At 43.5% G+C, this 26,718-nt stretch overlaps 1 protein-coding gene across 1 annotated transcript in view; it reads left to right on the forward strand.

Annotated features, from left to right (window-relative positions):
• The first annotated feature begins 106 nt into the window (after positions 1–106).
• FOXO1 (forkhead box O1) overlaps positions 107–26,718 on the forward strand; it is a 92,553-nt gene continuing 65,941 nt past the window's right edge. The window contains exon 1 of the mRNA XM_004282249.4: positions 107–1,215. Coding sequence (XP_004282297.1) covers positions 571–1,215 — 645 coding nt within the window. The 5' untranslated portion in view covers positions 107–570. The remainder of the gene's footprint in view (positions 1,216–26,718) is intronic.

Raw genomic sequence — 26,718 nt, forward strand, 5'->3', positions numbered from 1 at the left:
CGGCGTCCACTGGCTGCCTGGGCGGAGCCGCCGCGCGCTCATTGATCTCTCGGGCTGTCAGTCAGGGGCGGGCCGGCGCGCGCGCCGCCGCGGGCGGGGGACGGCGGCAGATCCAGTAAGTCGGGCGGCAGCGTAGTTGCTGCAGCTGCCGCCGTCGCCGCCACATTCAACAGGCAGCAGCGCCACGGTCGCGCAGCCCGGGAGAGTGAACGGTCCGCGGCGTCCGTCCGTCCGTCGTTCCACGGGCCGTGTCAGCAGGAGCGCGACGCCGGCGCTGCCGGGGCCCGGTGACTCTGGCCTGCCGTCCCGTCCGTGCAGCGGACCCGGAGGAGCCTAGATGTTGATGGACCTGTGAAGTTAAGTTCTGGGCTCGCGCTTCCACTCTGCCGCCGCGCCTTCCTCCCGGTTTCCGTCCGCTCGTGGCACCGACATCAACCCCCCCCCCCCGCCCCCCGCGCCCGGCCCCGGCAAATCTCGGACCGGCTCTTCTCGCTCTCTCTCCTCGGCCCCCGGTGCTGCACTCTCTCACTTCTTGGCAGTCCCGCGGCTGGGGGAGGGGCCGGGGTCACCATGGCCGAAGCGCCCCAGGTGGTGGAGATCGACCCGGACTTCGAGCCGCTGCCCCGGCCGCGCTCGTGCACCTGGCCGCTACCCAGGCCGGAGTTTAGCCAGTCCAACTCGGCCACCTCCAGCCCGGCGCCGTCGGGCGGCGCGGCCGCGAACCCCGACGCCGCCGCGGGCCTGCCCTCGGCCTCGGCGTCCGCTGTCAGCGCCGACTTCATGAGCAACCTGAGCCTGCTGGAGGAGAGCGGGGACTTCCAGCAGGCGCCCGGCTCCGTGGCGGCAGCCGCGGCGGCGGCCGCGGTGGCGGCGGCGGCGGCCGCAGCTGCCGCCACCGGGGGGCTGTGCGGGGACTTCCAGGGCCCGGAGGCGGGCTGCCTGCACCCGGCGCCGCCGCAGCCCCCGCCGCCCGGGCCGCTGTCGCAGCACCCGCCCGTGCCCCCCGCCGCCGGGCCGCTAGCGGGGCAGCCGCGCAAGAGCAGCTCGTCCCGCCGCAACGCGTGGGGCAACCTGTCCTACGCCGACCTCATCACTAAGGCCATCGAGAGCTCGGCCGAGAAGCGGCTCACGCTGTCGCAGATCTACGAGTGGATGGTCAAGAGCGTTCCCTACTTCAAGGATAAGGGCGACAGCAACAGCTCGGCTGGCTGGAAGGTGAGTGGCCTCGGGGCTAACGGCCGGAGCGGGAGGGGGGCTCGGGCAGCCTGCCTGCCTCCTCCTGAGGTCGCGGTGGGGCAGATGAGGGGGCGGCTGGGCAAGTTTGCTTGGCCTGAAAGTGCAGAGCACGCGGGCAGCGCGTGAAGGGAGCGGGCGAGAAGCGGCAGGGGTGGGTTGTGGGCTTGACCCGGCCTCGTCGGGGGACCGGAATAAGTGTCTCTGCGCGCGCTCTAGTGAGAGTTGGAGCGGGACGGGGAATCGGCTCGTTGAGACCTAAGGGAGTGAAAAAAGTACGCCAAGAAGTGGACCTCCGAGCGGGCAGAAAAGTTCGCCAGTGGAAGGAAAGAGGGGTTCACTGGGAGCTGCTCCGCCACGGCCCGCGCGGACTCGTGCAGCTGCTGCTTTTCTTCCAGGACCTCGGGGGTGAGGGCGGCTCCCCTCCGCCCCCGCGGCGCGCGTCCTCCTAGCCCCGGGACGCCCCGCGGAGCCGTTTCCGCCGCTCTGAGCTGGGGAGAGCGTGGCGAGGGGCCTCAGAGCCCCGCCGCCAGGGGACCGGGCTGCAGGTGGAGGGGACAGGCAGGGCGCGAGCCGGGAGGCCCGTCGGGGATGGCCACGCAGATTTTGGAGGCCGGTGTGCATTTTGTTTTGTTTCGATTTTATTCGAAGTGGCCTCGAGTGCGGGGGGCCGGGAGCGCCCATCCCGAGGTAGCGCCTCCGACACGTGCGAAGGGGCGGCCACCGCCTGCGGAGCGCCGGCGCCCGGCCGCGCGGGGCGAGCTAAAGTTCAAGTGTGACCCTCGGCGGGGGCGGGAGCTGGCGACAGCGAGGGAGGGGCCGCAGGCGCAGGAAGCGAGTGCCTTTAAAGGGCCAGCGCGCCCTGGCCTTGCGTGCCTCCGGGCCCGGCCTCGGCGCCGCGCGGCCAGCTCTTATCTGCGCCGGCAGGTACCCCCAAACTTGGCCTCGCCCAAGGTTCAAGGCCTTTAATTAGGCGAGGAGAGGCTCCCCCGGATGACCAGGGCCGGGGGCGTGTATAATCTCTTGCTTTGCCACCTCAGTGCCTTCGAGCACGGAGCTACGGATCCGAGGGGCAAGGCGGGGGGCTTTGACACTAGTGTTTTGGGCGAGTTGGAGTGGAGGTTCGAATCTAGGGAACCGTAGGGAACTTCTGCCTGCATGGAGGCCTGTAGAGGAGGTGCCTCGCACTTTTTGCCTTTCTGAGAGAGACAGGCAGACAGACCCGAGGAGAGACTCTGTGTGGGCAGGCACGTCCCTGCCCCGAGGTGGAGAAGGCCCTGGGACCCTCGGGAGGTCAGGCTCGGGGCTGGCGGTGCGGAGGCTTACCGGCCGTGCGTTCGCCCTGCGGCTGCCAGAAGCTGCCAGTTTCTCACTGTCACAGGTGGAAGGATCGATGCGAAGGTTCTCTAGTTGAGCTAAACTCCTTCCTTACCCCTCATCCGGACTGTACAGCATAATACAGATTTTCCTTTGCTAAGCACTTGTTACAGCAAGGTGGTTTTACATACACTGTTATCTTTGTGGTTAATGTGTGTAAAAAAGGTTAAGTTAATCACATCGTATTAAAGTTCCTGGAGAAGAAGTCAGGATCTTATTTTTTCCAAAGCGTATTTTAGAGTAAAGGCATCACTTATAACCTCATTACTAGGTATTACGTGCAATTTTACCAAGTGCTTCAAAAAGGTAAGGTGCCTCCTTACTTTAAGCTAGGTATATATTCTTTTAAGTCAGAAAATCGGGGTTGCCTGCCAAATCCAATTTTACTTTAACATTTGAATTTAAGTATTTGACTGACTTGTTTATTTATCAGTCCTACTTGAGCTGTTACAAAGCATTTGCTGTTAAAAAAGCCATTTTTTTGGTTGTTGTTGGGCATTCAAGGTACAGTATGTACTTACACCTTTTCTCATGTCCTTGGGAATGGATACAGCCTGCTTCAGCTTGCTGGAGTGGCGTTCTTTAAAGATAGGGAAAGGCAGAGTTTGGGGATTATTTTTAGTTTTGCCTCTCAAATGGCCTTAAGTCAAGGTATTCTTAAACTATTGTAGGACTATAACTTAAACGTTGAAGCTTTAGTGCTTTTTATAAAAACAGATTCTAAGGCCAAATCACCCCCCCTCCGGCCATTTTTATTAGGTTCTTTACTTGTTCTAATTTTTCCCCCAAATGCAATTGTAAGTTTTTTAAAAAAATTTACTGGTCAGAGCTAGAAGATCTATTAAATGTTAGTGAGAATTGTCTGTCCAGAATTGGAGGCCAGGTAGCAGCTCCCAGTGGAAACCTAGTGGAGCTTTGGGAGAGAGCAGGCTGCCATTCTCAAGTGAGGAAATATTTCAGGTGCAATCAGAGTCAGTTGGTGGAAGTCAGATTACAGCAAGCACATTTTCACTTTGAGTAAAAGGGTATTTTAAGAAGAAAAGAAACAACCTGAAGTGTTTCTAACTCACAGCTAGTCTTCTGGTTGGAGTTTTCATAAAAATGAGTAACTTGTTAAAACTAAGTTTCACTCTCAGATCTGAAAAACTTGCTTGTTTTAAACATTCATAAAAAGGAGAAATTTTACTATGACTTTTAGCTTAAAAAAATTCAGTTCTAAAATGCAAATCGACCAAAACTTAACTGTTTGAGGACTGAGGAGAGGCTGCTTTGGAACTAAATTATTTCCTGTGATTTACTACAGGGAATTAGACTGAATCTTTAAGTAAATGTAGTTTCTTGTGCTTTACTTCCTGGGGCCTGCCTGAGAATTTGAAAGTCATTTGCATGGGACAAAATGGTTGGAAAGCTGTTGAAAAGTTCAAAACCTTTTAGTTCCTTCAACACTGGTAGTATTTGTGGGGTATGCATTTTGTATTTGTAGGAATGGTATGTTAAATCTGCTTTGCAGTTGGTTAGAACTGTCATAAGGTTACACACAAAGTGGAAGTTGAGACTTTTGGAAATCCCGGGATCTTTTAAACCATGTACAGTATTTATACATAGTGAAACTTCATTTCCGTGACCTGTTATTTTTTCCCCCCCTATAGAGAAAGCTTTCTAGAGCTTGGGAAGTAATATTGTGAGCTCTGGCTCTGTGTTTTGTTTTTTTAATAGTTGTTTTGAGTTGACTTTTGTGTTTTGCTTTGAAATTATTTGGAACACAATGTAGATTAAAAGAATGCTTCAACAGTAGAACTTAACACTTGTTAAAATTTTAAATTGTTTTATTATGAGATATCACAGATATTCTTTATTTTGGAATAAGGTTTCTTTAATTTTGTCTGTGAACTGAGAGTGCATTTCCTCGTATTTAAAAATTCATATCTATTCTATTATTAGGGTTTGCAACCTGCAGGTGAGTAATTTAGCCACAGAGGTTCCACGGCAGGGATGATGGCTGCTTTCTTGCTGCACTGTCACGTGTGACAGAATCCTGGTGAGGATTACTGAAATCACCTTACTTAAAGCCTTTCTTACAGTTGGGTGAAAATCTCAATATATGTATTTGGGGAAAGGAGCATGAGGAAAGAGAATTGGGAAAGGGCATAATACAGCGAAGTATGCTCTAAGGCTGAAAGTTATGTGGGACTGATGTGACCATGTCTCATGGCTGAGATATTTTGTTCAGAAATTCCCAAATAGTTGTCAAATATGAATACCTTAGTTGCTCCTCAAAGGAACTTTATTTTGATTTTACTTTCGGTCTTGTGGCACATCCTTGGGGAGATGTGGCAGGAGGGGTGGCTTCTATTTTTGAATGATACTCAGCTTTGTTTTTCTTTTTTAAAGTGGCAGACATTTGAATACTGGAAAGAAGGCATTTTTAATTCTCATGTAAACTTCAAAAAAGGTTAAAGTTTGTTGAGGCACCCCCTTCCCCCATTACTGAAAGGCCATCACGTTGGCGATGGACACAAATATCGCCAGCTATCATGAGCTGCACAGGGGTCTTCTAAGTGGATGTATGAAATGGAGAGGGAGGAGCGAATACTCAGTGGTTGGTTAGAATCCCTAATAGGGTGCCAACTTTTTGCTCGCCCTTGCGCTCTAACCTCTTCATCCAAGCTTCTAAACTGCAATTCTGTGTGACTTTCTAAGAGAACATCTGTCTGTATTGGCCTGGAATTTCTTTAGGAAGCCCTATTTGCATTTTTCTGGAACGCTCTGCCCTTGGAAACTACCCACTACCCTGGCATCATGGGAATTGACTCTGCCAGTTTTTTTTGTCTTCGTGTGCCATCACTTTGGGGCTTCCTGGAATCCTCTTAGCAAGGCAGTGTAAACCCCATGGTGATGCGAGAGAGCAAAGGAGTTTGCACTTGTGCTCTGCATGGAATGAGCAGAGTGGGTTCAGCCCTGCCTCTCTGCACCTCAGGACTTGCCTTGGCCTTCATAGTAACAAGTTGCAGAGACTTGCACCCGCCCCTTGGGTCAGATGACCACCTTTTCTTGGTGCAGTTGTTCCTCAGTTGTGAACCAGAGAAGACCAGATGAACTTGAAGGTGTTTATTTTGCTGTCTGAGGGGTAAAGGCTTGTATTCCAACGGATATGCTGTATACGAATGTACAGTGTATACACTGCACAGTAAGGTGTAGGAGGAGTCCCCCTTTTTGCTAATTCTTGATAAGGACCAACAACACTCAAGTCAGTGGCACAGAACTTTGCAGAGTATTGCTACTTTTTTTTTATTGGGGTCTTCTACAGAACATAAGAAACATGCAAATGAATAATTGAACATTATTGATTTCATATGGTTCAACCTTTAAGGAGAACTTTTTTTCCACTGGCATCCCAGTTTACTCCACTCAGTCTGCCTATGGTTTATTGACTTGTGGGTTAAGCAGTGCAAATAATGAATCTTGCCTTCCTTCCCCCTTCCCCCCTGGCTCTTTTATCCATCCTCATATAGCTTTGATATAACCAAAAGAAAAGAAAAGCAAGCTAATTTTGATATTGGGCCACATAAAATTGAAAAGCTAGATCTGCAACCGTTTTTCAGTTTATTTAGTGAATTTTCACCTTAATGCATTACTTAAATAAGGACATAAATTCAACTTGTGTCCTTTTTTTCAGGCCATATTCCTTATAGAAAAGAAAAATGACAGAGCTGCGTGATGAGCTTCTGTAGCCCCCAAGTCTGGGTTTCTGGTGATTGCCGAAGCTGCACTCTTTATGGTCTAAGTTCTTCCCTTTTCTCAGTTTTCCCTTGACCTCTCAGTAGAAATCCTTTCTTACCTTGGGCTCAGTTACATTGTCCTGATCCTTGCCCGCATTCTGGCTTCTCCTCCAGTTGGTTCATTTTTCCTTCTATGCTCAGTTGTAAGTATGCCTAGGACTAGGTGTAGACTTATTTTGATTCTTTCCTGGATAACTTACCCCTTTATTGTCCAAGTCTCCAGGTACCTTAAGGCTGTAGATGTCCCACTTTCACCTCCAGTTCGACATGTCTAAACCCAAGCATACTATATTTCTTATTCCTCTCAGATGAGGTTCCCATCTTGAGTTCCCTGATTCGCTTAATGGTCTTTAGCCCTTTCCCCCATTTTCACTCCTCGATGTCCCCTTCAGCACTGTCTTCTCATGGTGTTAGTGTCCCCAAGTCTGTTAACTCTTCTTTCTCAGGGTCTCTTGAGACTTTCACTTCCCAGCTTCTAACCACTCCCCGGGTTAACTCTTATATCAGGCCCAGTCCATCCTATCCCCAGGGCTTGGAGCTTCCTGTGCGTCTACTGGAGCTTCCATAAATTCTGCTTAGTCTGCAAGGTTCAAGTCAGTTCCATCAACTTTCAACCTTGGCTTGTGTCTGAAGGCATTTTCGATTCTCTGAGTGAATGCCTGGTAACCGCTTAATTCCTGCTGCTGCGTATTTTATTCTTGCTGTACGCGGGCCTCTCACTGCCGTGGCCTCTCCCGTTGCGGAGCACAGGCTCCGGACGCGCAGGCTCAGCGGCCATGGCTCACGGGCCCAGCCACTCCGCGGCATGTGGGATCTTCCCGGACCGGGGCACGAACCCGTGTTCCCTGCATCGGCAGGCAGACTCTCAACCACTGCGCCACCAGGGAAGCCCTGCGTATTTTAATTTAACTTTAACATCTGCATGTTTTTGGTAGCTCAGTTATGTTGTAAATACATGGGTGGAAAAAATTTTTTCTTGAGACACGGATCTTTTCTGTTTCAGCTTCCTCTGTGTTCAAGATGCTTACATTCTGACATAGGGAATATAGCCAATATTTTATAATAAGTATAAATGGAGTATAACCTTTAAAAATTGTGAATCACTGTATTGTATGCCTGTAGGTTATAACTTACATGATATTGTACATCAATTATACTTCAGTAAAAAAGATCACATTCTGTAATACTTGAGGATAATTTTATTAGTAGTATTACTAAAGAACAGTGATTATTTTCAGTCTATAGTCAAAGTATTTCTTTCCCATTTGTTGAATGATTATTGTGTATAAGTTGTATTAGATGCATTTGAATGATAGAAAAATGATTCAAGTGTGGATCCTGTAGGGAGATTAGATGTGACACATAATAACTATGATACATGGTAGCATGGTTAAGTGCCTTCGAGAAAAATGGAGTTCTGGGTTGGCCATTTAGGTGGGCCTTGAAAATGGGATGTTATTCTCCCAAGATTTCATTATAAAATATTTCAAACATTCAGCAGAGTTGGAAGAATTCTCCCCTGAACACCCATATACCTACCACTTAGTTTCTACTTCTGCCATTTTATTATACTTGCTTTATCATATATTTATCCATTGGCACATCCATCTTCCCATCAATCCCTCTTAGTTTTTAAAATTTATTTTTGGAATGATGGACTGGCATTCATAAAGGCATGAAAATTGGGGAAACAGTTTCTCTGAGTGATGGATGTATGCAACACACAGAGAAGGTTTGAAAAGTGTAGGAAGGAGAGTTTCTATTGTCAGACTGAACTTGGACTTTATATACATTATGAAAATAATATTGTGTTATAGACCAAGTTTTTCTATGAGACTGTATGTTTGTTTTTGTAATATAAGAAATTATGAAAATAGGATTATATTTTTAGTTTTTTAAATGCAATTTCTCAGAAACGTGTTCATGTGTAAATATAGAGCATGGAATGCAGTGTAAAGACAATATGCTGCATTTGATTTAAAACTGATATACAGAATTTGGTAATGCAGGGAACAGATTACGTAATTGCCAATGCGACATTGTCATAGTAGACATGTATAAAATGTTTAGATTTTTGCTTGGTTTGTTCTTTAAAATCAACTTTCACGCCAGGTGTCCTGGGGGCAGAGTGATTCAAACAAAGAAAGATCACTATTGATTGTAATTCTTACTGGTTTATTTTAAGTGAGATATCTTGAAGTTGAAGTTAGCAACCTTTAAATATACTTAGGGCAATTATGAGTGAAAGTTATATTGACTTGAAAAGATGCTTTACAATTTAAATGTCAGTTCTCATATTGTATTAGCTAAATATTAGCTATCCTTGATAGCTTTCTCATTGTATTATATCTTTACCCACTAACCCAAGTACAGGATGAAGAAGGTTATAATGAGATGTCCCAGCAGATCCAGAGGAGGTTAAATTTGGATAGGCTAAACCCCAAATTGATGCCAAGCAGATAGACATAACTGCATGTATTCAGAATGCTTGGAATGAGTCGGATTAGCTTTCGGTGAACTAAAAGGTTTAAACGATAAAAACTCTACTGTGGCACATCAAAAGGCAGAAATACAGATTTATTAAAACTTATTAGCCATTTTAGAAATGACAGGTGTTGAAGAAATGTAGGAAACTATTTTACTAGTGTAAGTAGTAGCAGGTAGCACTTTATTCAAAAGATACCCTGCTGTGGGGCGGGGGACAGTGAAGCAAAAATAGACTGCAAAACTCACCACTGTGAGGTTTTGTTAAATGAGCAAGTTACCTTCCACATGGATGAAACAGCTTTCAAAGCACGCCAGGCCATCACAGTTGCGTGGCTGCTAATGATGTCAGGGTAAACTAGTCAAACGCAGGTAGGAAACAATATGGAATTGGCCAATCTAATTTTTTCCCGCTATTAATGTTTGTAGATTGAGTGAGGGTCAAAATTGCAGGCTGTGTCTTTGGTCTTTTCATTCCATAAGTAGAGAGAGATGTGAAACATCTTCATTCTTCAACGTGAGGGGTTTTACCTCCCTCTGGGAGGAGAGTCAGAAGCAATGTAGAGATCTGTGGGAGGATAGGTCATTTCTTCCAAGGTAGCCCCATTCCTGCTGACACTAAGTCATATGAGTTCTTTAACTCTTAGTGATCGTGGGTGGCACTGCCGTCTTTTGAGCAGAGAATGTCACCTCTGAAGCATGTGGCCCACTGGTCTGGGCTGTGCTTTTACCTGCAGCAAGCCCTGCGCCTCTTAGTTACACCCCTGCTAGCCACATGCGTGGAAATCCCGAGGCTGCCACCTTTTTTGAGTGTGACTTGGTTCTGAAAATCTGTGTAGATCTTTGACCTGAAAAGAAAATCTTTTTCTGCCTTGATTAATTTTCCCCCTAGATGATATTTGTGTTAATTACAGTGTCCTTCTTTGTGTGGCTTAAGTTACAGAGCTGATCCTAATACTAAACTCCATGACCTTAACAGCTCTGGAGATGCTGTTTAAAAGCAAACAGCTGATTAAAAGCAAAACTGTAACGAGAGACAGGGTGGCAAGAGCCAGTGGCCTGTGTCCATTTGTTTTTCCTCTGTTTAAGTCAAACAGATATTTCTCAGTTGCCATTCCTCCCAAATCTAGAAAATGGGTCATGGTTTTGTGAATCTCTCCTTTTGTTATATTAGAGATTTGCTAAGAACCAGGGTTGAGAAAAAATGTTTTTCTGTTTACAGCCATGATCCCGAAGTTGTTACACAGCTGCCTTTGCATTGCTAGTGAGGGGCCTGGTTTGCTGAGTTAAAACTTTGCAAGTAGCTAAAGGAACCTGGCTTCAGGAAGGGGGAGGGGACCTCAGTGGTTGCGTTCTGTACCTGCAGTAAAAAAGTCTCAAAGAGCATGATTAGCCCCCTCAGTCTTATTTGGACTCAAGCCAAGAGAGAGGCCTAGTGAAGGAAGGAGGGAGAGGAGAACCAGTTTGGGTTTTGTGGGAAGGTCTGGAGGCACTTAGCGCCTTCCAGCACTGCCCCCCAAATCAGTTTTTCTATTTTAGTTAGAAAATCAGTGCTTTTCCTCCACTAGTATCATGTCTCAGAAGCCCACCATGCAGGTGGCTTGAGGGAAGACCCATCTTGTCCGAGCTGAAAATGCCTGCACACAGAACTGGGGGCGGGGGCGGTATCTTTGCAGTGGTGTTTGAGGGTAAGAGTGAAAAGGGTCTGTGTGAAAAGAAATGCATTTGAATTTCAAGTCCAATTTGGAGAGATAAATTATGACTGAATTACATAATTCCTAGACTTGTAAATATTGTGCATCCTTCAAAGGTTGAAAACAAAATAACCATATAAATATCTGGATATGGTCTATATAAGTAAATATATCATACCTCAGACAGCTTGGTTGCTTGGAAGCTAGGTCAAAGGAAATGGTTTGCATATGGTTTAGCTAGAGGCTCTTATTTTGGCAGATTCTCGAGGCAGTGTATTTTACTGCACTCCTATTTTGACATGAATTTTTTCACTTGTTAAGTGTAGGGTTGCATCAAGATAGGTGCATTCGAGATGTTATAGCGTCTTTATTCTGTGATGCTTGATTTGCGGAATCATCAATTTGTCACACCAGTGAGTGTTCCTTGTCAAGTTTCAGCCCGCCAAACTGTGATTTGAATACTGGAGAAACCCAGCTACCTTAAGGCAGGCGTTACATCACCTGTCTGTTCTGCAGGGCCAGCTCTGAAGGGGTTGGAGGGGAGGTAGTTGCAGAGGGGAACTTGTTGAACTTGGAAATATCAACAGAGGTTGTTTGTGTACCTGGTACCTCACTGGTTTGGTTGCATCTCTCTAAACTTGAATGGAAACGTTTTTTCTCTGGATGGGTAGATATGCATGCCATCATGAAATTTACATGCAATGAATGTGAAAGCTTCCTGTGGACCATCCTACTGAGAGACCTTTTTGTAATCTGTGTGACTGTATTGGTCTCTCTCCTTCAGCCTTTTGGAATTTAACTTTCTCTTTAGTGGCCCATTATGACATTTGCATACATTGAATGTGAAAAATTCCTCCTATACACTCACTCTTCCGTTACCTGTGGGCCCAGAGGGTTTCTTGACCCCTTTAGAATTCATGAAATAGAATGACTTATGTAGGGCCTGGATTTATATTTACTGTATACATTTGCATTAACGTGCAGCCTTTCAGATTGTGATCTAACACTGATTTTAAACACAGTATTTGATGGCTTTACATTTTAGAAGAGGTCACCATAATGGTTTTTATTATCTTCTGAAATACGTGGGATAATTAAAAAATTAATGCTAAAGAAATTTTTTTAGGGTTAAAAATTCCTATAATTAGGCATGTTTTGATGCGATTTACATCCTCTTTTTTGCTTCTGTAGTGGATACTTCCCCAGCTGTGACCACATTGCTTTGTAGTAGTCCTGTATTATTATATTCCAGTATTTCTGAGGTGCTTCCTTAAGGTGCTTTATATTTCTTGAAATGCCATTTTGACGCCTTTGATAATTATACTGAGAACATATTTTTAAAAAGCAGAAGTCACATTAAAATTTTGTAAGAATGATTGTCAAAAGCTTCAAGAATTACTTTCCCCACACTTCAGTGCTTAGGCGGGTCCTTGAGTTGGAGGACTAGTGCCCCCCCCCCCGTCTGTCACCATCGTTTCAGAGATCCTTTCAGAGACTGCCCTTCCTCATGATCTTTTTAGCCTGAATTTCTCACTGTGCTGTCTAACTCAGAAGTAAATATTCTTAATCTGTTCAGCCTAGTTGTTACAAGCCATTTAGTGAGTAGCTTGAATATTAAAGTTTGTGCCATTGCATTCCTTAGTGTGACTGCTTTATTTTGAGCTAAAGGGTGGGTAGAGAATAAAATGGAGAGAATATTGATACTGATACAACCCATATTTACGCTGAGTGTTTTTTCTCCACGAACAATGGGACGGTGCATGTTTGAAGTTAATCAGTTTCAGAATTTACCTTTTGATTGCATGCCTTATAAATTGTATTTCTAAGAAAAAAATTAAAAATACTGATTATTGTGCTGTGTGCTCCCGTTGAATAATGTAAATGATCTTGGGTTATATCAAATGCTGAATGTATTCCTAGAAGGAATTCCTGCTTAAATTTCTTTCGTGATGAAATTATGGAGACATTTTAATCAAAGACAAGCTGTTGATGGCTATGTTCTTAGACTAACCATAATTTCTGCCTATATTTATATTTAAAAGCCAAGAAGAGAAAAGGGAAAACACGTTCAGTCCTGGAAGTCTTGAGCTGAGATCGATTCCACTGCGATTGACAACTCAGGGCCTGCAATTAAGCCTCATTTACACTCCCCACCTCCATTTGTGTTTCAAATAACTCTCTTAAAAGAGTCCTGGAAGGAAGAATTAATGAAGTCAGAGGATAACATGAAAACTTAAAACATTTCAGAGGGATTCCTTTCATGACTAAATTCTTTGTGATCCTTAACTGTGTGAATACACCCCTGGGATTGGAAATGGAGACACCCCCCTCCCTTTAATCACGTGCCCCATTCAGCTTGTTTCTGGGTGGCTTGCTGAGACTGTTTCAGGGACTCACTTAAAACAATGACATTGAATTTTATTAAGCAAACGTTCAAGTCCACCACCTGCCTTTTGCACAAAAGCTCACCTCTCCTGGTGAGCTATCCTTGCTCCCCTGGGCTGCTGTCTTGTTACTCAGGCCTGAAACAAGGTAGCAGCCGGCTTTCTGCAGACCTGCACAGCGGCACATCACCACCTCACGGCCCACCAATAAGAGCATAATGACTTGTTAGACCACATTTACTGTGCAGATGAACTTGAATGTCACTAGGACAGCATACCCCTGTAGGCTTAAAAACGTTTGAATTTAATGTCCCTTCTGTCTTTCATCAGGTTATAGCTTTTGGATTTATAGTTACTCATCCTGGCTGTAATTATATTAGTAGTATTTTTGTTTGGCCAAATCTGAGGCATGACCTTTGCCATCCTGCTTGGCTGTGCTTGGGAATTTGACATCCTTCAATGTAGATGGAATTCCCTTGCTTTGTTTCCTGTGATAGTGTGGGGAATACACATTTTGGCTTTTTCAACAGAAGTGGAGGAAGACAGGAAAAAAGTAGAATTGGAACGCACAAAGAGGGTATTAATTTTTTCTGCTGGGCGTGGTTCACTTGGCATGCTTTTTATCAGGAGTCTGAGCCTACAAAAGTAGTTAATGCAGAATACTCGGAAAATGTTATACTCATCCCTAGTTTTATTTTTTCTAATCTGGATTTAAATTTATCACTGGTTTGACATTTTAGGGTCTTTGAACTGTTTTTCATTTAAGTACACTTGGTAAAAAGAACTAAAATTCTTAGTTTTTGTGATGTTTTTACCAGTCCTAAGTATGCAGTCAACTGCAAAGAAAACTGCAAAGGGGGAACACATTTGCACCCCTCTCTGAGGGGGGAGTGTTTTGCTGCTACTGACTAAAAGTTTACATGTGTGATTCTGTTTCCTGAATGTAGTCAAAACCGCCGTCAAAAATTATCCCCTTTGAATTGTCATGAAATTTTAGTATCTAAAATTTGATGAAGTGGAGAGAAAAGTTGAAGCCAGAGTTTTACAATGTTTTCCTTTTAAAAGTTGCAAAAGTCACCTTTTGCTTTAAGTGCTTTAAACAGAAGATCATAATCCGTGTCCCCTGCCTCCCAATAACCCATTAATAGGCTTGCTTTTGTGTTAATTTTCTCATTTCCCATCTAAGGTTAATATCCGGGGTAGGTTAGTTAGCAGTGTGCACTGTAGGGGGAGTCGATCTGTTCTGTTCTCAATTATGCAGTAAATGAAGAATGCCCCATGCAGCCTTCTGAGCTTTCGAGGGCACACATCCAAATGCCTGTATTAAAAGAGCGCTTCTTTTTGATTATCTCCTACCCCCGCTCCCTACTTTTTCATCTCCTCTTTGCTTTCCTTCTCATTTTCAGCCCCCTCATTTATTTGTTTTGAATACATTTCTCCAACTTATTAATGTAAATTAGGCGAGATCTTTCTTTAAAGGTTGTTGCTGGTTACTGGTGTGTTTTACTTCATTACAGCTACCCCATTGTATTTTCGACTGCCATTGGAAATGGTCATTAAATTATTAATAGATCTGATCCCATTAAGAAGTATTTACAAGGAGATTTCTGTCTGACAAGTTGTCTGTATAGGAGTTATGTTAAATTGTTGGCATTCCCATTTATCTCCTAGTCCTTGGGTTTTGGCTCGAGGCCTTTAAAATTTACTGAACTGTGTGTAAGAGAAGGTATGAGGAATCATGAAGTTTTTAGTTGAACAAATTTTAAAACTGCTTGGTGTAGGAGCCTCCGCTTGGCCACTTGGAGATTCTGAGAATCACTACCTCGCACGCTGCTGAAAAGTTTATTTCTATATCGAGCCAGTGTGTCCACGTGTAATTCCCTTCCTCCCTGCCCCCGCCTTGCTTCTGGATTTTGGAGCTACATTGACTTAGCTTAATTAATTTCCCCTTCAAGTACCTGAAGCCAATTCCCATAATTATTCTTTTCCCAGCTAACCAGTCCTAACTCCTTAATAAACCCTTCCAGGGACTTAAGATTTCTGTACGTTGTCAAAACACAGAACCCCAAACCCAGTTGTCTGTGGATGGGGAATGACCAGTGGAGTACACGGCGGGGCTGGTAGTGCCCTTGTCCAGGGACGGCATGCTTCTGGTAGGGTGGCTTGAGAAAGCCTGTGCTAGCTTTTGGATGCTGTGTCACCCTTTGACATAGAAGAGAGGTAAAAGAACAGGGCCAAGAGGCCTGTGTGGATTCTCGTCAGTGTTTGGTTAGGACGGTGGTCCTGTGATTCAGGTGAACAAGCTACAAGTCCCACATTAAGCAAGGCACATAAAGAGAAAGTCCTCGAGGAGGAGAGTAACTGAGGGGAATAAGCTGAATGGAAGAACTCAGTGTATTTTAGCCTTTTAAGCTAAATATCTGTTAGTTTGTGTTTGCCTGTCTTGAAAGTTTTTTTTTTTTTTTTTTTTTTTTAAACTTCAGTTTGTACTGGTAAGTAGGCAGGGTTTTGAAAGGAAGGAAACAGTTTTTTGGATGTGGGATAGTCCGAATGTATAGATGTAAATTTCCACTGAATCTGCACTACCAAATCCCTCCCATTCAGTGATGTGTAGTTAACCTATATTTGACTTTTGGGACGAGAGAACCACACCAAGGTGCAAGATGTGAGTAATCACAGGCATATCGGTGTTAGGCTAGGTGTGTATTGTCACCAGCTCTTCTTACTGAGCTGAAGTGTGTCTTCGAGCTTTTCAGTGGTGAATCTTGAACTTTGTTTTTAGCCATAGTCTGGATTAGTAAAGTCTGCAACCTTCCTGCTCCATCTGTGTTAAATGTGGAAATTACTAATATTGAGATGGGTGGTGTTGGTTGATTTCACATTCTGAAGTTTTAAATTTTAATTTCTGGCCTAGAGAATATGAGGCCATAGGCTGGAGAAGTCTCTGCATTAGTAAAAGCAATTAAAATCTCAGGGTTGTTTGGTTTTTGTGCTTTAATGAGGAGAGAGAATGCCTCCCCTGCGTTTTGGGTGAGTAATTCCATAGATAGACCTTTTATCTATTGATTACAGAGATTTGACCCAGTCAAACCAGGCTTTATGGGGTTGGGGCCTGCAATACCAAGGATGCTAAGTTCCTGTAAACCACTTAGGAAGCTCCTGAGCCAATATTGTATGTGTGACCTGGTACATTCCTCACGTACAGATCTTTTTACATCATGAGTTCTTCTCTGGGTCCATTGGATTTGATGCTCACCCTTATCACTGCCTTCTCATTGGTCCTCCCAGTAACTTCTCCTTTTCTGTTCAAGGCAGCAGAGTTCCCACTCCTTCCTTGTCAGTCCAAATGGAAACTTTGCTTACCTGGCTCCACTTGGGGTCAGCCAAGGTGGGAGAGGAACACTAGTCCTGTTTTAATCACAGATTGTTGGGAATAATTGGCTAGCCGGTGCCAGTGTCTGCAAAACATGCTTAGATCCATGGTTAGGTATCTTTTGTCACACGCCTGGGAGGATGACCTTAGATCACCAGGGTGTTTGAGAATCGATGTTGGGGTCATTTCAGAGCTATAAGAATTCCCTCTAGCATTTGCTTTTTGTAATGCCCTCATGAGCCTAGCCCAGATCTGTGATTTTTCAGTAAATATTAGGGGTCCTGGATTTTGTTTCTAGATTGGTAACCTGATAATTCATATTTAGACAAGTCACATCACCGCTGTGTTAGCTTCTTTATCTGTAAAATGGGGTTAATGATACCACTGGGGAGTGCCTGTAGAGCAGGTTGGGGCGCTCAGAGTAGGGAGCTATGTAGTTAGGCCGCGTTGTACGTTTTAGTATTAGCCAAGATACTTGGGCTTAAAATTCAGAGTAGCTGAGAGTCTGGGGCTTTCATTTTTTGTTTCTGGGCTTCTTGATTATATAAAATACGTTTAGGTAAAAAACAGAATAGAACCAAAGAAAGCTAAACCACCTGACTAGGTCTTTCTTTCCTAAACTTTCCTAGTACTTCTGCAGCAAGTTTGAGGAGGGTGTCTGGAGACTCGTTTTGTGTTTTGGAAGAACTTCGGATAGTAGGGGAAAAGAGCTGGTGGGTTGTATTTGGATTGTAGAAATATGGGTAATTTATTTTTTCTTTATATTTTGCCTTTTTACTTTTTTTTAAACATCTTTATTGGAGTAGAATTGCTTAATGGTGTGTTAGTTTCTGCTTTATAACAAAGGGAATCAGTTATACATATACATATGTTCCCATATCTCTTCCCTCTTGTGTCTCCCTCCCACCCTCCTTATCCCACCCCTCTAGGTGGTCAGAAAGCACCGAGCTGATCTCCCTGTGGCCTTTTTATATTTTAAGCAACAAACACCTGTATTAGAAGTATTAAGTGTTTGAAATGAAAATGCAGTTTGGGGTTTTCCATCCCTCCTCCTCCTCGAGAGAGAGAATATTGGATTCAAGCAAGTGATTGCATAAACGTATAAGATAGCTATCATTACTATCCCCATTTTTTAGACAAGGAAGCTGAGGCATAAAGTTAAACAGCCCAGTGTCACACAGTAAGTGAGGGAACCAAGAAGCCATGGGTTTTTATTGTAGATCTCAGACTCTTAAGCACTTCACTTTGCTACATCAGAGAGAATGATTTTCTTTGGAATCTTGGAGGAACAACTAGGACTGAAATTTAAAGTTGGAAATATGAAGGTAAAATTAACGGGTAGATAATCAGTTAATTAACAGAATCTAAACAATTAATGCACATACCGACAATCCGAAGACAGAAATTTTGCTGACCTGTCCAGTTAGTTAACTAGACTCCTAAGATGGAAAAGTACATTGGTGTAGTGAGCCTTTGGGGTAGTGAATTCTCTTGTCCTCTGAGGAGAGGAAGGAGTGCATCTATGGTGATGATTAATGAGAGGTTGGGAGAAGTGACCCAGTGACCCAGTCGTGGCTCACAGCGTGGCAAAAAGGAGTTTTTGCCCCATGTTTTCCTCACCAGATGGACGAGTGGGTGCTAGAGTGTTCTGTGAGCTCTGTCACTATGTCCACACACTGCTTAGGAGGAGGAAAAGTACTTCCTGTCACAGGGAGATGGACTTGGCCTGTTGATGCTCTGGGGTTGACAAATAGAAAGAACAAATACTGACCCATTTGGACAGAAAAGACTTTGTTTGGGGTGAACTTACGCTTCAGGAAGGCTACTAAGCCCTCATTTAAGGGACAACGATGAGGTGAAATTCTTAGCTAAGCTGTCACCCAAACTTTACTAAGTGCTAGTCAGTCTTCTTTACCATTTGGCCGTGTTTCCGTTGCCCGGATGGGACCTTACTAGATAGTTCATCAGTCTGTATCATCCCGGATTCCCCTTGTTGAGAGAAAGTCTTTGGTTTTGCTTTGGAAGTTGCTTGGCGAGAGTATTGTGGTTTGGAGGAAATGATAGCCCGGGCTTCAGAGATAAATACTGCTTGGCTTTGGGTCCTGCTTCCAAATACTGTTCCTCCTCCCTACCTTTCCCATACAGCCTTTAAAAATCACGTCAACCTACAGTGATTATTTGTTCCAACTACTTTTGTGTATGTTTCTTGTGTGAAGTGGTGGCATGTTAGATTTTTCCTGAATAGGTAGTTCCTAATAGATGGACAGGATTTGTGCCATTTTATTTAGCGTGCGGTTTTGTAGAGGGTTATTAATATTTATTTTATTTAGATAATGGAATTTCTGTTTCCCTAAGTAAAAGGGCTCCTTTTTGGAGAAGTAGTGTTTAGAACCTGGAGTATTGTCACCAATCCATTCAAGCTTGTTGAACTTAGCAGAACTTTGGACAAGTTAACATTAAGTATAGGTTTCCTCATCAGTAAAATGAGAATAATACATCCTGGGATTTTTGTGAGGGCTAAGAGATTGGGGTTGCCACATAAGAAGACAAAGGTGATTGTCTCCTCTGTCCTCGATCCATTTTATCTGGAGAGATTTTTCAGATAGAAGAGAGAAAGGAAAAAATTCTCCAGACATACCTCATTTTATTGCACTTCGTTTTATTGTGTTTTGCAGATAATTGCTTTTTTTTTTTTTTTAAATTGGAAGTTTGTGGCAACCATGCGTGGAGCAAGTCTATTGATGCCATTTTTCCAACAGCATTTGCTCCCTTTGTGTCTCTTTGTAATTTTGGTAATTCTTGCAATATTTCAAATGTTTTCATTATTACATTTGTTACGGTGATCTGTGGTCTCTGATGTTACTATTGCAAAAAGATTACAACTCACTGAGGGCTCAGATGATGGTTAGCATTTTTTAATGAAGGTACGTATGGCTTTTTTAGACATAATTCGATTACACACTTAATAGACTACAGCACAGTGTAAAGATAACTTTTATATGCACTGGGAAACCAAAAAATGTGTGCGACTCCCTTTATCGCGTATGTGCTTTATCGCGGTGGTCTGGAGTGGAACCCGCAACATCTCCGAGGTATGCCTGTATTTCTACATTCCCTACAAAAGACTAGGCCAGTGGTTCTCAACCGGGAGGGATTTTGTCCCCCAGGGGACATTTGGGAAAGATGTTTGGTTGTCAGAATTGGGGATGGGGGGGGTAGGGTTGCTGCTAGCACCTAGAGGGGAAAGACCAGGACTGCTGCTGAACACCCAGCAGTGCCCAGCACAGCCCTCCAACCAAGCGTGGTTGGGCCTCAGATGTCAGTACTGCTGAGGTTGAGAAGCCTTGCTCTATGCAAAATTACCCTCCATTATTCTTTTTCCTGCACTAGAATTTCGTTATTTATTGTTTACTAAGTGACTTCAAAACTTCTTCTGCCCTCTGCCTGGTGTGAATATAAAGTTTGCTTCAGTTCTTTTCTTAGGACGGTTGCTGCCTTCTGAAATCTTAGGTCCCCCGGGGTGTGTGATGGCAAAGGCTGGTCCTCGCACGCTTATGGGGTGGGCATTGGTCGTGCCCCACTCCTTCTGCAGGGCTCCCTTCCTCCCCTGCTGCCTCTTTTGCCCACCTCCTTTAGGAAGCTTTTCCTGATTCCCTCCCAGTTGAATGGGATCTCTCTCTTTCCTTTGATTCCTGTGATGGGTACGCTTTCTCATGGATTTGTCTCTTGCTTTCTGTCTCTCCATGGGCTGCAAGCTCTTTAGGGCAGAATTCTTCCCTTCTCTTTCCTGGTCCCTGGAAACACCTGAGTATAGTTCCTCCCACATAAATGGATATGAAACAGACATTTAGAAAATAATACATTATTACACTGTTCTTGATGAGGACAGAAAAATTTATTTTATTCCTTCATATTACATTTTCGTGCGTCACTTTAATATTCCCCTGTAAGTTAGATGATGGTGATGCCAGAGGTTCTCATCTGGCTTGACGTGTTTTTCTAGAGCAGCTTTTTAAATTACTGGGTCCTTAAATTATCTGGTTCACTGTCATTGTACTAACCTAACCTAAACCAGTCCATGCTGTTCCTAAATTTAGGAAGGAATGGAATCCTCCGCAGTATTCCAGTCTTCTCTGCCGCTGAACTGTGCTGGCAGAAAAAGAAATTCCAAGAATTAAAAAAATAGACACAAAAGTGGGCAGCCATGTCACTGTTAACTAAGTAATAGACTGTTGGTAAAAATGTGTATTGCAACTTGAAGTGATCCTGAAGTGTGGTGCTTCAAACATGTTATTCTCATCTGTAGTTAATTTACACATTAAACATACAATTTTCCTGAAATTCTGTAGTTGGTTATCTGAACTATAGATGTGACCGTTATAAAGGTAATTGTTGCTGAGGAAGTCCATATTCTAAAGTGATGAGAACTCGGGTTTGCTAGTCACATGCCTGGATTGACTCCTGCCCTTAGCACTTAGCAACTTTGTCACTTGGGCCTCACTGTGCTTTAGTTTTCTCATCTGAAAAATGTAAATAGTAACTCTCTTATAAGTTGTGAGAATTCAGCAAAATATGAACTATTCTAGGGCAGTGTTTGGGATGTAGGAAGTGTTTTTTTTATAAATGCCAGCTATTATTACTTTAGCATAGAACAGAGTATATATATAGAAGGCAAGAAAGATGAGACTGACATTTTTTGAGTTGGTTAAAATGTGACAGATAGGAACACCTGGGTCAAGGGTGAAATCCCCATGTGGACCTGTTGTAAGCTTTTACACTAGCATCAGTAGCCGTTGCATACAACTGCCACTGCTAGAAGGGCTGATGGCTGTCGAATTGGGAATCTTCCTGTCTGATTTTTGAATCCAGACTTCCTGACTGGTGAGTGAAATTCATAACCTCTTTGCCTCATTTTTCTCATCTGTAAATCAGGGTAATAATGATTGAGGGTTGTTTTGAGAACTGTATGAGTTAATATGTGTGAAGTGCTTAAAGAACAGTGCCTGGCACAGTCATCGTTCAAGAAATGTCACAGTTTATAATCACTGTCGTTTATTCAGCTTGTACCTGGTGGCAGGGACTGTGCTTGGCTTGTTGTGAGATGTTATTTGGTTCTCACAGCAACCTTTCAAGGTAAGTATTATCCTCAGGAGACCCCTAGAGTTAGAAGAACTTGCCCAAGATTGTGTCATTTGTTGTGGCAGAGGTATAACTGACCCCACAGCTTTTCCCACAGACATGTGCTACTGTGGGACTGTGAAATGCATGTATTGGGTCCCCCAGCTAGACTGCAGCGCATCCCAGAGGCCAGGGCCACTCTCAAGCCCCTGAGATTGGGCAGGGTGGGCCCCCAGTGGAAGGCAAAGGACTCGGTGAAGCCATCACACTCATCAGGGTGTTCCTGACGCCAGAGGCCCTTCCTGCAGAAGGGACCAGCCCTGCCCAGTTGTAGAGGGCAGTGGTTAGAGGTGAGAAATCTAGTCCAAGGAATTGCCCAGACATGACATCTTCTACATTTCTTATACACAAATTCTCTGCCGGGATTGTTGTAAAAGTATTTTCATTATAGTCTTAACAGGGTATTTGTTTAAGGATTATAAACCTGATTAACAAAAATTTCACTGGTTCTGACAAGCAAATTATGAAGCTGAGTAAAAACAAAACTGACCATGGTAATTTCTTTTTTTCTTTTTAAACAACCTTGGCAATGTATAAAGTGCCTCCTCCTCATTCCTATGTGTCGCAATATTAAACTGTAAGTTAAGTCTTGAGAAGTTGCACTTCTGTGTTAAAAGCCTTTTTATTAGAAACAATTAAAATTTTTTCTTAATATTAAGAGAAGCTTGTAATGTAATGGTTCTGTAAAGCTACAGACTCCTTATCTTCTTTCTTCCTAGGAAGAATTGAAGAAGCAGAATGAATGGGAAGCAATATTTTTCTTAACTTATTTTTGGATGGTTAATGTGGAAATAGGCCTTAAGATTTCTTGATTGAAAGGCTCTTCTGGTAATAAGCATTTCGGATGTCTAATATTTCATTTCAAGCATGTAGAACAATGCCAGATGCCCCATAAGGTTGGTTATGACTTGTAAATGTCATGAGTTAGGTTTTAGACGCCTAGATTTTAGTGAATGATGCTAAAATGATGTTGCAATTGTACATTTTTTTAAAAAAATTAAGACCAAAGTCACTTTTCTTAGTAATTATCACTCAGAGTGACTTAAAAATTATATGTGTTCTACTACAACTTTTTAGGTTTGTATTCAGTTTATTGAACATGGGACTTCTTTGTTAATGTCTAAGTGAGATTTGTTATTGCCTATATAGCAAGATAATTAAATATGTACTCTTGTAGGCATGAACCAGTTAAATTGCTGAGTCTTCTGAAGATTTCCCCAACACAAAGCAAGATTTTGTGATGTCATTGGGAAAACTCTAAGGTGACTTTGTCATGGGCAGTTTTATTAGAAAAGTGAGGCTTCTTTATCTTTTGCTGTAAAATCACGTAGCTGTGGAGTACCAAACCTTGGTATCCTGACATACCTGTCTGTCGCGTGGGCAAACACTTCGATGTTCAGAGCTTCCAGTCTTAATAGTAAGTGCTTTACTCGGTACAGTGCTTTGTAACTTTGTTTTTATGACCCTGGTTGCTTGGCTTAATACATACAACAGGGATTTCTACTGATGATGTGTGCCCGGGCCAGTGTCACCCAGGGGGCTGCTGAGGTAGTTTGAGTTCCTATAACTGATTATAAGGAGACTGTGAATTCTTTCCTTTGCCATTCAGAGAGTTACTGTGTCTCAGTATCTTTTAGGTAAGGAATGGATAGACGTTCACATTGATATTTTTTCATAATAGCTTTATTGAGATATGATTTACATACCATACACTTAACCTATTTAAAGAGTATAATTCAGTGGTTTTAGTATATCCACAGAATTGTGCAGCCACCACCACAATCAATTTTGGAACATTTTCATCACCCCCAAAAGAAACAGGTAACCGTGGCTAGTCACTCCCCATTGCCCCCTACCTTCCAGCCCTAGGCTCCTAACTGTTCATCTGCTTCTGTCTTTATGGATTTGCCCATTCTGGGCATTTCATATAAATGGATTCATATAATATGCAATCTTTTGTGACTGGCTTTCACTTAGCATAACATTTTCAAGGTTCGTCCATGTTGTACATACGTACTTCATTCCTTTTTATTGCCAAATAGTATTCCGTTGTGTATGAATATACTACGTTTTATCAGTTGATGGACATTTAGGTTGTTTCCACCTTTTGACTATTATGAATAATGTTGCTCTGATCATTCATGTATAATTTTTTTGGTGTGTGGACATAACTTTTTATTTCTCTTGGTTTGGATATATACCTAGGAGTGAAATAGGTGGGCCATGTGGTAACTCTGTGTTTAGCCTTTGAAGAACTGCCAGACTTTTCTAAAGTGGCTGCATCATTTTACATTTCTACTGGGAGGGTATGAGGATTCTAATTTCTCCATATCCTTGGCAATGCTCGTTACTGTCTTTTATTTTAACCATCCCAGTGGATATGAAGTGGTACCTCATTGTGGCTTTGTTTTCCATTTTTCTGATGGCTAATGACGTTGAGCATCTTAATGGCCATTTGCATATCTTCTCTGGAGAAATATCTGTTCAGATTCTTTACCCATTTTATTTATTATTATTATTATTTTTTATATAATGTTTATTTTTTTATTTTTACTTGTTGACAGTTTGCTTTATTTATTTATTTATGGCTGTGTTGGGTCTTCGTTTCTGTGCGAGGACTTTCTCCAGTTGTGGCAAACGGGGGCCACTCTTCATCGCGGTGCGCGGGCCTCTCACTATTGCGGCCTCTCTTGTTGCGGAGCACAGGCTCCAGACGTGCAGGCTCAGTAATTGTGGCTCACGGGCCCATTTGCTCCGCGGCATGTGGGATCTTCCCAGACCAGGGCTTGAACCCGTGTCCCCTGCATTGGCAGGCAGATTCTCGACCACTGCGCCACCAGGGAAGCCCTATTTATCATTTTTTAAAAAAGGTTTTTGTTTTTGTTTTTATTTTGGTCTTGCCACCTGGCTTGTGGGATCTCAGTCCCCGACCAGGGATTGAACCCAGGTCACGACAGCGAAAGTGCCGAATCCTAATCACTAGACCACCGGGGAACTCCCTAGGTTCTTTACCCATTTAAAAATTGTGTTATTTATGTATTTTTAAATTGAGATTTAAGAGTTCTTTATATATGCTAGATACAAACCCCTTATATATATGATTTGCAAATAATTTATCCCATTCTGTGGGTTGCCTTTTCACTTTCTTGGTGGTGGTGTGATATTTTTTTTCTTTTACTTTTTAAAATTGTGGTAAATCCACATAAATTTACCATCCTAATCATTTTTAAGTATCTAGTTCAGTGGCTTTAAGTACCGTCATGTTGTTGTGCGCCCATCACCACCATCCATCTCATACAATATTTGTCTGTTTGTGACTGGCGTTTTTCCACTTAGCATAATGTTTTCAAACAGATATGGTTATATAGGACAGAATTTCCTTCCCTTTTGAGGCTGACTCATATTCCCTTCTGTGTATGTACCACATACGTACAATTTATCCGTCAGTGGACACTTGAATTCCTTCTGGTTTTTGGTTATTGCGAATAATGCTGCTGTGAACATGGATGTAGAAATGGCGGTAGTGTTCTTTGAAGTACACAAGTTTTTAATTTTGATGAAGTCCAATTTATCTATGGTTTTCTTTTGTTGCTTGTGCTTTTGTTGTCATGTCTGAGAATCCATTACCTAGTCCAAGGTCACAAAGATTTACGCTCACATTGCCTTCCAAGAGTTTAATAGCATTAGTTCTTACTTTTAGGTCTTTGATACCTTTTTTTTTTTTTTGGCGGTACGCGGGCCTCTCACTGTCGTGGCCTCTCCCGTTGCGGAGCGCACGCTCAGCGGCCATGGCTCACGGGCCCACCCGCTCCGCGGCATGTGGGATCTTCCCGGACCGGGGCACGAACCTGTGTCCCCTGCATCGGCAGGCGAACTCTCAACCACTGCACCACCAGGGAAGCCCGGTCTTTGATCCTTTGAGTGAATTTTGGTATGTAGTGTGAGGTCACATTCATAGTTTAGGGAATGGGGGCTCTAAACGTATCCTCCAGTTGTTAGGTTTACTTTGGTTCTGCTGCGAAGCTGGAGCGTGAAAGCCCTTCTCCACCGCAGTGCTGCCACGCCCACCTCCAGCAAGACCCCCAGCCCGGCCTCTCAGCCCCGCGGGATTGCGAACTCTGGAGCAAAGACTTAGGCAGTAGTTATTTTTGTATCCTCTTCATTTTTCTGTATTCGTCATCATGGATTCATTCTTTCTCGCTTATCTACCCCTACGACATATTTATGTCAGGCAGAAAATTCCCCCTTACTTGAGCAGGCCTCTTTGGGAGTCGGAAGTCACACCTGTGTTGGAGGTACTGCCTCTTCCGTTCTTCTGTTCTTCTTCTGAGCCACGTTCCAGCAGAGTGGTGCCAGGAGGGAATCTTGGTGTCATATCTCAAGGCAACTTCCCTCCCATTTAATAAACGTAGAAGATTTAAACAAAGAAAACGACTGAGTGATGTTGCCAAAGCGAGTAGCCTTCACAGTACTTCGAGGGGATAAATAGATCGTTTTAGGCCCTTTTCTTGTTTACCAGACCAACCATTAAACGGCAGGCCTTTCTTGGTTTTTCTAGTGTTGACAAATAATTTTTGTTCTTCAGTAGGAACAAAGGTAAAACTGGCCCAGGCTGTTGTGAAGGATTCCCCTGGCTGGCATGTGTATAGACTACATGCAGATTTTCTATATAATCAGATTCGCAGGGTTTTGGTTCCTCTTGCTGTTGAAATGAATAGTACTTGAATTCCTAGAACAAGATGCCTAGCATTTTGTCAGGTCTGGGGTTCCTGGTTTAGCGAATTACATTTTAAACCTCCCTCCCTTATTTTTTGGAGATAGAAAGGTAGATGATATTATCCACGTTTTTAAAGTCGTGGGCATTAGTAAGTTAAAAATCCTAAATGTGACTAATTAAAAGTTCTTGTCACTCCATGTGTTGATGAGCTCCATGAGTGCGGAGCTTGAGAGAGGCCTGAGCCCGGCTACTTGTTCTTTCTGGAGGCTTCCTGACCGCCAGTTCCCATCTGCCTTCTAGGTCCCCTGGTTTCAGAATGAAGCGTACTCACTCCACTAGTGCTTGTTTAATCATCCTGGGTCCCGTCATCTGTAACTTCCTCTTACAGAACTCAGTACCCCAGAAGGGCCACGTGGAGCCAGATGGCCGTAGGGAAACTAGATCTGTGGTCTCCTCTGAGGTTTTAGCCAAGGCTCACAACTCAGTATGTAAAAAGAGG

This window comes from Orcinus orca, chromosome 18 (assembly GCF_937001465.1).
Source record: "Orcinus orca chromosome 18, mOrcOrc1.1, whole genome shotgun sequence".
Lineage (NCBI taxonomy): Eukaryota > Metazoa > Chordata > Mammalia > Artiodactyla > Delphinidae > Orcinus > Orcinus orca.